Genomic DNA, 13,265 nt, shown 5'->3' on the forward strand with positions numbered 1-13,265 from the left:
TTTAGCTTGAGTTATTTTTTTTAAATTTATATTATTCTTAACTTACGAATTTTTATTTAAATTATAGAGTGGACTGCAAATAAATGGCATTATATTAACAAATAAGTCTTATGTATCAAATTTTTTTAAAATATTTTCATTAATATTGTATAATTATTAACATTTTGTTGTAAATAAACCTTTCGGCTTTTAGAATTCAAGAATCGATAACAAAAGTAAATAATTAAACTCTTTTATGATTATTTTTTAAAAATATCTTATAATCTTGACAAAGATAGATAGCCCATGTACCCTCTTTAAGGCGGCAGTGTATGCAAAGTAAACAAGCAAAATAATCGTGAAAACATCTCAATTCGGTGTTGAGCTCGTTTATTAGAGCTTCATGTCGTCAATAGTTTTTTTTTCCTTCTAATTTTTTTTTTGGCTTGGATTTTTGTTATCAGAAATATTGAATGCGTGTTAATTAATCAAAGTCGTTTGGTCAGTTGCGCATTTGTTATAGAAGTCAAATACACTGTCCAAAATGTAGATGGACTGAGCAAATATTTGCTAGCAACTAGTTGAATTTGAAAATATTTGCATTGGAGTCGTCATCTCCAAGATCTGGAGGTCAATGGGAAGTGTATTTGTGCATTGAGATGCTGGGCAGGAACAAGGCATAAATCACTTTGCCAAATGCCGTCAGGATATTGGCTGTTGACATGGCTAAGAGAGCCAGTGTCAATGTCTGAGTTGCTGCCACGTTGGAGGCGCCACTTGGCATACTAAACTGAAAAGCGATTGAGGCAGCAGGCGGCAAAATGTTGCAATTCTTGGCTTTTTTGACTTTGTGTCAAAGAATCGAAATCGCTTAAGCCGCCACGCAGTTGCAAATCCAAGAGGCAGCCACTTGTACGTGCAGCATGCAACAGCAACAACAACAACAACAACAACAATAGCAAGTGGCAACACGTTCAGTTAGCTGCTTCATTCCGTTCACATCAATTGGCTTTTAAGCCAGCGCATAAATCAAGCGCGAGATTTACGCTACATATGACAGTTTAGCTATTTTGTAGCTAGTCTTGGCTATTTGTAAATGCAAAAGCTAGAAATATTTAGGGAATTTTAACGGCTAGAAATCTGGCTATTTTCAAAAATTGTAAATATACTAAAGAAAGTCTTTAATTGTTGGTAGAAAATAAGGGCTAGAAAAATGGTATAAAAATATTTCAATATGAGATATATTTAATATGGTTTTTCCCCTTTTTTCAATTAGAAAAACACTACTTACATCGTTAAATTATATTTAAACATTCTATATGATATAAGAATATTAAAATTAATATTGTCATCATTTTTTTAAGTTAAATTTACAGATTTAAACCTAAATTAAGTAGAATGTATTGCAACAACAACTCCATACATTTTTTAAATATTAAATCTTAATCCGACAAAAAAAGAAACTATCGATTAATATCAAAAAGATAACGATTAATAAATATAATCAAAATAAAATTATGAATTTAAAATCTAAATCTACAATAAAACACTTAATGAAAAAGCAAAAAATTAAAAAAAGGAGCCGTCTGCATGAGTAAAAAAATTCGTCATTTTTGTTATTGCAGATTTTTGCTTGTGCGTCCTAGTGGCGCCAAAACTGCACGTATTTTTTGGCTTGAGTGCTTGTGCGTCTCTCTGACGCCGCATACCTAAATATACCGAATAGAGAACTGGGAGCAGCAAGAAAAAAAGACACGTCTTTGGCTGTTTTAAACAAAACTTCAAATAAGTACGCAAGTTTAAAAATAATTTTAATAATAATTTAGCTTTTCTCTAGATAGATTTTTTTATCTCCTGATAATCTGGCAGCACTGAAGAAAGATGCCAATGCCAATGCTTTTGGCAAGTTGCGAGTTGCGAGTTCCAAGAGTGGCATGCGAGGATTCGAGTGGCAGAGTTCATCTTCTTCTGCTACGTGTTCTTCCTTTTTTTTGACAGTAACGCGGGGAGCGTTTATTGAAAGGATAATCGATGGCAACGACAAAATGCATTAAAGGATTTGCGTGGGCCAACAACTTTAAAACTTCACTCAAAGCCTTGGCTATGGCCCAAAGATGTCGACGAACTCGGAACTCGGTACTCGGAGTTCGGTGCTCGGCAACTTTGAAATGTTACTCTGCGGTCAATTTAATTGAATGATGAATTGCGTTGGACACGTTGCAGATGAGGGGGAAAGAGGGAGACAAAGAGAGCGGGGATAGAAAGAAAGAGAAGGAGTAAAAATGTTGTGGCTGCGTTTGCCGAAATACAACATTCAACATTCAACTTCAACCTCAGCAGCCGCAGCCGCAGAATTTCTTCAGTTGTCACGAAAAGGATGTCAAAGGATGCGGCAAATGGTGAGTGGAAAGAAGAGAGAGGGTTGGAAGGGAGAGAGGGGGTGGTAAACCTGGGCTCCTTGGGACAGTGCACGACAAAGACGAATACGCATAATCAGTCAAAATTTATGACAAGCTCACCAGAAACACAGCTTAAGCATTTAATTGGCAAACCCCAAGATCCCTTCCTCTGTTCCCACCCCCTTCCACACACCCAAGTGTCACTGTTGTTGTTGTATCCCCGGGTTGGACTGCCTAATTATCCCATAGCATATGCTCCATTTCCCCATTTCCCCACAACGTACAACGTCCATTTTTTGTGGCCTGCCTAGGACCCAAAACGTTTTTTGCCCAGTACCCAAAGGTGACAGAGACTGATAATGTTGCATGGAAAAAATGGACATACACGTAAGTGAAAAAATTTAATTTTCCAATTTTAATGCAAAATAAAATTTATGGGTCAAATAATGATAAAATTGATATTCCGCAAGGAAAACGGTTAAGATTTAACAAAGTTAGGGCAGTTTGAAGTTTGATAAAAAGTGTCAAGGGGGAAGTATGGAGAAAATAAACAGTGATGGAAAGTATTGCAAAAATGGATAGTGAAGGTCAAAAAATTAATTTTCCAATTTTGATGCAGAATTAAAATAGAGGCCAAACAATGATAAAATTGACATTCCGCATGGAAATCGGTTGAGATTTGACAAAGTTATGATAGTTTGAAGTTTGTGAAATAAGTGTCACAGGCAAAGGATAAAAAAAAAAGAACAGTGATGGAAAGTATTGAAAAAATGGATAGTGAAGGTCAAAAAATTAAATTTTTTAATTTTGATGCTGAATTAAAATAGAGGCCAAATAATGATAAAATTGACATTTCGCAAGGTAATCGGTTAAGATTTGACAAAGTTATGACTGTTTGAAGCTGTCGAAAATCCTTAAGGAATAAAAGTATGAAAACAACTATTATTGAGCTTGGAGGTGCGGTTCCTTATCTTACATATTTTTTTAAATATATTTTTTATATTAATTGTACTTTCATATTTTAGTTTTTTATTTATCAATTTAACTCAGATATTTATTTTCAGTACGGGGCATTTAAAAGTCGAGCACACGATTTAAGTTTTCTTACTACTTTGTCTCTTGCCTAGACCCAAAAAGGGATTTTTTCAGTTGCCATTTTGGTGGGACCCTTTGAGGATCAGCCCCGCCCACAAGCGCCTCTAGTCTCCTTCTCATCCGCCTCCGCCTTCTTGACTGATGGCTTCAGTTGCAGTCGCCGCTCATCGGTAATTTGTCTAGTGCTTCCGTTTCCTAGGCTCAGTCTCTTTTTGAAGGAATATTTAACTTGTAGTCATTTCTCTCTCTCCCTCTCTATCTCTCTTTCTCTTTTTCTTTGTGTGCAGCCTGACGCATAAAAAATAAATTCACCAGCCAAAAGACAACCAAAAATCGTTGAGCTTAGTGCAGTTTCATGTAACGCATTATTCTTGCTTAGTGTCTATCTCACTCTCTCTCTCTCACACTCTCTTTTTCTCTATCTATGTCTCTGCTTTAGTTACAGTTACATCTTTCACTTTGTTGTCCTTGTTTTTCGTGCTACATTAGAAGTTGGCAAAACCAGAAAACTTATATTAAAAAAATCAAATCCCTTAATATAATTGATATCGATAATTATCGACTTATTTCACAGTGAAATCTTTAATCCTAACGTTTGGTTTTGTTATATTAAATGTTTTTCCTAAGAAAACAGCTTATTTGAAAGCTCAATAGCTCTTAATTTTATCACTTACTTAGCTAAGTAATTTACCTTTACTATTAATTAATTGATTAGCTCAAACATCGAGTAAATTGTCCTAAAAATGTACTAAATTTTTCTCATTTAATAAAACTTTCACTCAATTAAATTGCGCATAGAATGCGGACTCTGTGGATTCTGTGGATCCAGCTGGAATGTGTCTAGGGTGCGTGTATTCGCTAGCTGTGGTGTGCGTTCAGTCTACTCAACTGTTGAGCGCCAGCTTAGCAGCAAGCAACAGTGGTGAGTTCTGTATACTCAACTGTTTAGTACTGAAATAACAGAATTTATTTAATACCATATTAAATTATTAAGAATAAATTAAATCCAACACTCTACAAAACTCTAACAAAACAGCCTATAGTTATAGTTTTTTTTAACCACATGTTTCAAAGCTGTGTAGCCACCTTTTATTTGTTTGCGAAACATAAAAACGCCACCTGTGGTTTGGTTTTGAAAGTAGTTTGTGAAAGGTATTGATACATTTTAAATTATATACAAATATCAACTCAACCAATACTGTAATTTAACTATAGTCAAATAAGTGTAATCTAAAATTTTTATTTTAAAAAATATATTTTACATTGTTAATTTTAATTTAAAATAAAGAGATAAAAACTAAAAAGAATTTATATATAATAACAGTTGTGAATATAATTTTTTCTGAAGCAGATTTTTTTCCCATTAATGTTATTAGTTAAACTATATCTTCATAGTTGTCATTTTCGGTCTTTGGAATGTTAAGAAAAATAAATATATATTTCTTCTTACTCTAATAAATTATGTATTCAAATTTCTAGATGCTGATCTACACTTTCTCTACTTTCGCATGTATCCGGATATATTTCCCAAACTCAAGTAGGTGTATTTGTTTTTTTTTTTTTTTGGAAACAATCTCAGTTTTGTCAATTATACCATCCATTTCAAAGGTGATTCCCTCACCTTTGTGTTTGAGGAAAACAACAGAGAGAAGAGGAGAGGAAATGTGCACTTTGAGCGTCTTCGGTTCATATATAATGAGGGCAACTAACAACATTGTAAACAAGGAAGGACCAACTCAAGGACCAACAAACACGTCAACGCCCCTAAGCTGCTAATGAAGCAGCTCCGACAAAGGACAAAGGACACAATTTCACAAAGGTCGCATGCTGCGATAAGGATCACGATTACATTCGAGGGATTCAGGCAGCTGAGAGAGAGAGCCACATAAATGGTAGCTACTGTAGAGTGGAAATCATCGAGTGTCCTCGATTTGCAACATGGCTGCAAAACGATCCTGCGATGATCACACGCTCAAAAGGAAGAGACAGACAAACAGAAGTCGCAAAGAAATGTGGTTTTTGTTGTGGTTAAGAAACTGACAGACAGACTAACTGACAGAGCATCAGGTAAGCAAGAATCAGTGCTGAGAAAAACAGCCATTTTTCGGACAGATCTATCCTTTTTTTTATTAAATGACTTGCGGAAGAATTTGTTAAACATTCTCAAAGCAAAGATAGAAGCCTTAAAAAAATTACTAAATTGATTTAACACATAAGCATTACCCGATTAAATTAATTAATATTTATTGCATTAAAATAAATTAATTGTTCATGAAATATTTAATTACAAATCGTTACTTTACATTAAAATTATAAATAATTTGGAATACAGAAAATTGTTCTGTTTTTTGCCTATTTTTCCTATATTTTTGTCCTTAATCTAATTTTTCTTATCGATTTTTGGCAGCACTGGCAATATTATCCTTAACGCATCCTTGCTGTTCATTTAACAATCGCACTCGGCTTGTAAAGCGATAATCCTGTCATTCTTTTTGCTCTTCCTCTCTCTTTATCTCTCTCTCTATGTAATTCCAGGACGTTAAGCGGATTGGCCAAAACAAAGTTGAATTGTTGAGTGTGTGTGTTTGATGTCCTGCGGCGCATATTAACATTATCAGCTGGTAGATAGCCCAAAAACTATACAGAATGTTATCAGAGCACACAAATAATGTGTGAAATTTTACGCCTGACGGGAAAACGCCCGCTGTGCAGGACTCTAAAAGACTCTGAAGGACTAAAGAACTACTCAGCAGCACGACAGTCGCCTCATTGGTTTAATCAGTAAATGCGTTTAACTGATTTAAGGGATATACTTGTAAGCATCAATTCAAATCGAATCCCGAATTAAATTTGTTTAGCCAATGCCACAAGGAGTCGCTTTAAGGATATCCCTATATCCAGTATTTGATTTGATGCTTGCAGCTCACTTTTCTCACTTTTCTTTTGCTGAGTTTTCCTTCTGCTCAACGCTTTCAATTGAATTCGCGTCACTTTAACAAAGTTTTTCAAAACGGAAACGGAAATTTCTTTCGCATGTTTGTCAGCATCAATTTGTTTGCCTCGATTGGAGCTGCGGTTAAGTGAGTTGTCAGTGTATTGAACACCTGAAAAACACCTGGCAAATGTGCCTGCCAACGGGAAATTTCAATATCAAAATTAATAAAAAAAAACACAAAGTTAAATAGCTAAGACTTTACGAAAGAAATGAATAAGTTTCATTGCCTAAATCAAGGCTGCAAAATGTAGCACTAAACAAACCTTTATAATTATTTATTTATAAAACAAAATTTGATTCAAAAAATCAAGTTATACATATAGTATATAAAATTTTGCCATTACTCGAGACTTGAACCAAATAATGATTTTCTTCGATTCAATTGTTTAAAAAATTGTTTTATTCAATTATTTTTGTATTTTACAAATCAAACTTGGTATAAAACAATTTGGAAAAAGCCGAAAAATCATTAAATATTCATAATATATTTGTGTTATAGTCTTAATAAAAAATAACTAAAAACATGAGTAAAATTTTAGAATTAGTTAAGTTAAAATTAGAAGACAATCAATAATATTCTTGGGTCACATTCTTTCATAAATTAGTAGATTTTAATTGGAAATTGGAATGTCTTTGAAATAATGGTAATTTGAAAACATTTATGAAAATAAAATTGTTTTTTTTTTTAAATTAATCCAAGTTTTGACAAAAAACTTGGGATCATTTGTGAGTATTAAGAAATCAATAATGATATGGAAGAGCAGAGATATAAAGAAAAAATAATGAGATATTGTTGTTTAATTTTTATATTTGTTTTTTTTTTATCAAGCGTAAAAAGACATGAGAAAATATTACATAAATGCCTCGTTTAAAAAATGATATCACATGCTTTAATTCCACGTTTTTCACTTCAGGGTAAGAATACCAGACTGCGATACAGGGAATCGACAAAAGTGAACACCTTGATATAGCTGGGACGCTTTTGTAGGAAGAACTTTACCAAACTGCCGTCAAATTCAACGCCGAGAGATTTGGCAATGCCCGAAACATATTCCAGGGTGACGGATGAGTTTCTGCATTGGAAATAACTCGAGTCGATGAGATCGGGCTCGTGATGATGAATGAGGGCGCAGAAGGCGTATCCACTTGCCCAGGATACGGAGAAATCGTACATGGGAATGCCATAGGGTCGCATTATAAACTGGCATCGATTAAGCAATTTAATTCGATAAGTTCCATCGGTTTCTCCCGGGTATTTCTTAATGATAACACGCACTCCTTTGGTGTGAAGATGGTTTTCTTTTTTCTCGATTTTAATGGGAAGAATCGATTGATGTAGACTTGCAATATTACTCGGACTACCCATAATTAAGCCCTGTTTTTTCGCTGCTTCCAGCAGCGCTTTTAGGTCGGGGTTGTATTTAGCGAGAATATCGCTTAAATGTTTGGAAGTTTCAATTGCAGTTGCTTGAGAAGTATCGGATTCCTCATCGGAGTCCACCCGTTCTTTGGGCATTAATGGTTTATCGTTCTTTTTTATATCACATTTCTCTCTCCCTAAATCATCTTCTAATTTTTCTGCCTCTACCAACTGGGTATTTACATTGCTCAGAATGCTATCCATTGTTTTATTCAATTCAACTCTTTTATTTCTCTTATTGTCGACCAACTCCATGTCCAAGTTATTCCGCCGAATTATAGTTTGTGCCTTAATCATCTTCAGATTCTGATGAATTATCTCCAATTCGCGTATAGCCTCCGAGTTTGACAATTGCATTATCGAGAGCAAATCCTTGTCTAATCCCTCACAGTTTTCTAGCGACTCCGACATCTTCGATCAATTGATTTTTGGTACAAATATATAAAATGGTATAGACGATGGTGATATCAAAATATATAAATTTATAAAAATATAGATATACAAGTAGATGCACGTAGAATGGGTTACTTAAACTCAAAAATTTTATATAAAATTTTAAATGCTTTTTTCTGACATTCTAGAATTTTTGAGTTTTAGAGCGTGGAGATATTTGAATGAAATTGAACGAGAAAAATTAACAATATTTGTTAAATATTTATGTATGAAGATTGAAATTATAGTTGAAGATGCTGTCATAATACTAGAAGTTGTAGTAGTAGTAATAGTAATAGTAGAAGTAGTAGTAGTAGTAGTAGTAGTAGTAGTAGTAGTAATTGTAGTAGTAGTAATAGTAGTAGTAGTAGTAGTAGTAGTAGTAGCAGTAGTAGTAGTAGTTATAGTAGTGGTATTAGTAGTAGGAGTAGTATAGTAGTAGCAATAGCATTAGTAGTAGTAGTAGTAGTTGTATTGGTAGTAGTGGTAGTAGTAGTAGTAGTAGTAGAAGTAGTAGTAGTAGTGGTAGCAAAAGTACTAAAAGTAGTAAGAGTACTCATAGGAGTAGTAGTAGTAGTAGTTATTAATATAAATTATAGTAATACTAGCTGTATAAAAAGTAGTAGTAGTAATATAAGTATTAACAACTATTAAAATTGTAATATTAGTAGTAGCTACAATAGTAGTAGTAGTAACAAAAGTAATTGTAATATTAGTAGTAGGAATTTTAGTACCAGTTACAGTTGAAGTAGTAGTAGTAGTAAGAAATAGTAGTATTAGTGGGCAAATTATAAAGATTTTTGATTTTATAAATATTAAAAAAATGAAAAGTCAAGGAGTGAGTATATGAGTATATCCCGGTATTGCTAGAGTATTTATAGATTTCAAATACTTGAAAATACAAAAAAATGAATTTGAATTGTCAATCAGTCAGTCAGTCAGGCCAAAGAGCTTTAATTATGCACGTATATAGCTGAGTGATAAGTAAGATTCGTTTAGTTAGATTTAATGCAATATTTGGAATAAAATTGCAAGTCAATTAACCCCGAAGTACCAAAAGTGGTTGATCTAAAAAAAAAATCGAAACAACTGCCTCGGGCTATGGTCGCATTATGGGGAGTTATTACTGTGATTTGGTGATTTTGTGATTTGGCACCCTCAAGCATCGGGTTTTGATATAACAATGTTAGTGTTACGTTTATGCCACATGCTTACCCCTCAATTTGCCTGCATGTTGCAAGCAACAACAAAACGCCCGAGGCAACAACAACAGCAACTGGACTGGAGTGGAGTGGAGTGGAATATCACAGTGGGCCACAAAAGGAAGTCAACATGAAATATTTGTAACATTTGGCAGATGTCAACGCCTTCAACCCGCAAGTGCAAAAAGTCGAAATCAAGGCAACAATTTGATGAAACTGTCATAATTGAATCAGAGATTAAAAGAGAGACTGATAGAGAGAGAGAGAGAGAGAGAGAGCGTCTGTTAGAGTGAGAGGGCAGCTTAAGGGCCCGTCTCAAATAAAGTTGCCTTTTAAATGCATTTCGCAATTTGTTCGTTATTTAATATTTCCTCACAGAAGGGGGGCGGAAGGTGGGCGTGTTCCGCTATTCTGATTGCTTTTCATAACTTTATGCTAATCTCGAAACTGGTCGCGAAGTCTCAAATTTCAGCTGGTCCACCAAAAAAAGGAAAAATAAACACTACATTTTTGCAATTGACAACATAATAATGAAAGTTGGAGGAGCCGAAAATAATTTCCGCTTTTAATGCTCATTTCGCATTTTGTATACAAAACTAATTAATATCTTAGCGACACTCCAACTTCCCTCTCTCTCTCTCTCTCTCTCTCTTTTTCTACCAAAATGCAACCGTGCTACAGGATATTTGTGCAAGTCATTTCCGTATCTAAAGAGTTCTCCTGTGCGTAATTAATTTATGCAAAAACATACAACAACAACTGTCGAAAAATGCAAATGCAAATAAATTGCAAATTGCGTAAATTTGTTTTTGAAAATAATTAACTTTTCAGCGCATTTAATTAGAAATTTTTGGCCATACAGCGAGGGCCATAACAAGTGTTTAAATATAAAAGTAGCTTCTTTTTTTTGGTTTATGTAATTAAATGTTGCTAGAATAAGTGTAAGATTGAGGAGCATAGGATTCGATTTGACAATGTGATGTTATATTTCCAAAATTTTAAGAAAATGTGTACGAGTTGGTTTTCAAAATATTTAAAATTTTTAAGCGACAAAATTAAAATTTCATTTTACATGAAAATGAGTTCTGTTTTGACAAACTTTTGATGGCTAAGATTCTTGTAAAATCCGGAACCCTGGATCTGAAAATATTTCCAGATAAACTTTTCTACTTTTTGGACAGAGTTTCGAAAATAAAAACTAGATATCGATTTATTTATTAATATTCTTATTTTATAACCTGTAGTCGATTAAAGGTATATAATTTTAACATTAAAAAATTTTTGAAATATAAAAATAAAACGTCAAGGGGTCAGTATGAAAATTTTTAAGAACTTCATAAATTTTTTATAGCTTGTAATGTTTTTCAAACTAGGGATAATAATAAGAACTCAAATATATTATTATTTCCCCGATACGAGATGGCTATTATAAATTGAATAACTGAGTTTTTCATAGATTTGAAATAGATTGTAGCACTGAAATAGCTGTCTGACTAGCTAGATTAAAGAACTTGTTTTATATCACTTGAAGAAAGCTTGTCAAGTTTCGATAAATTGTAAATTCGTTTCAATCAAATAGAATCAATGGGCAGCAGTGCTAGCTGTGAAGATTGCAGGGTATTATTCTGTTGGCTGTGTGAGTTGTCGCAGAAGAATTGGTTTCTCCTGCTGTTGGCCTTTTTAGGAGCCTTACTCCTGATCTGGAATTGTCATACCGGAGTCGCTTTACTCGATCAGTTGTGGGGGAAATGTGATCAACCCTCGGCTCAACTTCAATCGCAGTCAACAGGCGTTGACTATGGAGCCAGGGATGGACCACACACTTGGCGGAGTGCAGACAACAATCAGAGTCCGATAAATATCGATAGCGATTGTGTGCAGCTGCGTTGTTTCGATTCTCCCCTTATTTGGGTAGGATATGAGGAGTTGCCTCTTGGCATACGTCTGACGAACAATGGACACACTTTGGTGTTGCATGCCGCATTTCAAGGTGAGTCTAGGATTGTTCATCAAATATTGATATATCGATAGACATCAGCTATATTTTAACTGCCGATTATATCAATATATTACATGTATATATTTATATTATGGATAATATTCCAATTTTTTTAAATACTTATATTTGTAGACATTATTCTTTTTCATGTTGATAAGAATTGATATTTTCGTATTGATATTTTTAAAACACCTTTAGGTGAGACACCCTGTATCGATGGTGGCGATTTGTTGGGCAGCTTTAGTTTTCATGAGATCAGCTTTCGTTGGAGCTGGTACAATGACTGTGGATCAGAGCATACCCTGGAAAATGCGCACTTTCCACTGGAGATGCAGTGCCTCCACACGGATGCCATCGACAATGGACATGCCTCCAGTCGTGGCTTGCTCATGGTCTCCTACATGTTCTCTCTGTCCACGGATAATCCCTTTCTCGATGTGATCATCCAACATCTCGTCGCCATTCAAACTGCCGGACAGTCTGTGGAGATTCCTCCGTTTCCCTTGGACTATCTGATGCCGGCATTCCACACGGAGTTTTATAGCTATCATGGTTCCTTGACGGAGCCACCCTGTCACCGTGGTGCCGAGTGGTTCATCCATCCCATTCCTTTGGCCATTGGTGAGCGTCAACTTCACGAGATCCGCAAACTGCGCAGTCGAAACGGAACTCGAATCACTCGCAATGCTCGACCGGTTCAGGAGCGTGGAGATCGACTTGTTTACTTGAATCGCTATGAATCTACTTGATAATTTATTAAATAAAATAAAAAAATAAACCAAAAAAGTACAAATTTTAACACATTAAAATAAATAATTATACCTCAACATATCATTTAATAAAATTAAATCAGAATAAAAGGTAAAATAAAAATATGAATTTATTTAAATAAATAATAATACAAGAAAAGAGTCAGCTATGTTGTGTCAAAATTTCAGTTTTCTACGCCTAACCTTTTTTGCACAATAATCAGTCAATCAGTCAGAACATATATGTATTTAGATACATATGAAGTTATTAGAATAGCAATAAAATTTATTTAATGCTTGTATTTATATCTATTCTAAGTTATAATTTTTTGAATTAATTCAAGTGAGTCTGTTGATATGCAAGAAATTGAATCACAATTTGCTTACATAGTTTCAAATAAAGCCTTTAATAATATTATACCATTTAATTGCAATATTTTGACTTTAAAAATAACTAAAATAATTATAACAAATAAGCACCATAAAAATAAGTATCTATGCACTTGTAGCGTTAGGATGAATATTTTCAATAAATTGTAGCTAAAATTATTAAAACTGGTAAAAAATATATTCATAATATGTAACACATAAGAAATTGAATAGGAATTAAAACTGCATTCTCTTACAGAATTTTTAGCTATTCTTAAAATAAAACAAAACTAATTTGAAGCATAATATGATTATTTTCCAAATACCTATAAATATATTATTATATATTAATCTCATTAAAATTTAAGCAAGTTTTCAACATAACTTTATTATTTTAATTTATTTACCATTAATTTAAAATTAAATATTTACATGATTATTATGCCAATTTGAGGATATTTCTCGTTTTCTTCTTTACTTCCTTTCTGAGCAGTTAATTAGGCAGTCTCTTGCAAAGCAAATCTTACGCACAATTTCATCAGATTGTTATTGTTGTTGTTGTTCGTTAAAGTATTTAGAGAGTCTGCGTTTAGTAATCCACTAATTAGAGCTTCAAAGCAGCGCTG

At 33.7% G+C, this 13,265-nt stretch overlaps 1 protein-coding gene across 1 annotated transcript; it reads left to right on the forward strand.

Moving 5' to 3' along the window:
- The first annotated feature begins 11,106 nt into the window (after positions 1-11,106).
- Positions 11,107-12,287, forward strand: LOC117784626 (carbonic anhydrase 1). Its single transcript, XM_034622421.1, has 2 exons — positions 11,107-11,512; positions 11,720-12,287. The coding sequence occupies exons 1-2, from the start codon at positions 11,107-11,109 to the stop codon at positions 12,268-12,270; spliced, it is 957 nt and encodes a 318-aa protein (XP_034478312.1). The 3' UTR covers positions 12,271-12,287.
- The last annotated feature ends 978 nt before the right edge of the window (positions 12,288-13,265 follow it).

Source organism: Drosophila innubila (genome assembly GCF_004354385.1).
Source record: "Drosophila innubila isolate TH190305 chromosome 2R unlocalized genomic scaffold, UK_Dinn_1.0 1_C_2R, whole genome shotgun sequence".
Lineage (NCBI taxonomy): Eukaryota > Metazoa > Arthropoda > Insecta > Diptera > Drosophilidae > Drosophila > Drosophila innubila.

What these genes read in the sequence shown, in the direction of transcription:
- LOC117784626 (XM_034622421.1), top strand. Translation starts at nt 11,107, where the DNA reads ATGGGCAGCAGTGCTAGCTGTGAAGATTGCAGGGTATTATTCTGTTGG. An exon ending in GTTGCATGCCGCATTTCAAG is followed by an intron (nt 11,513 to 11,719) that starts GTGAGTCTAGGA and finishes AAACACCTTTAG; the next exon opens with GTGAGACACCCTGTATCGAT.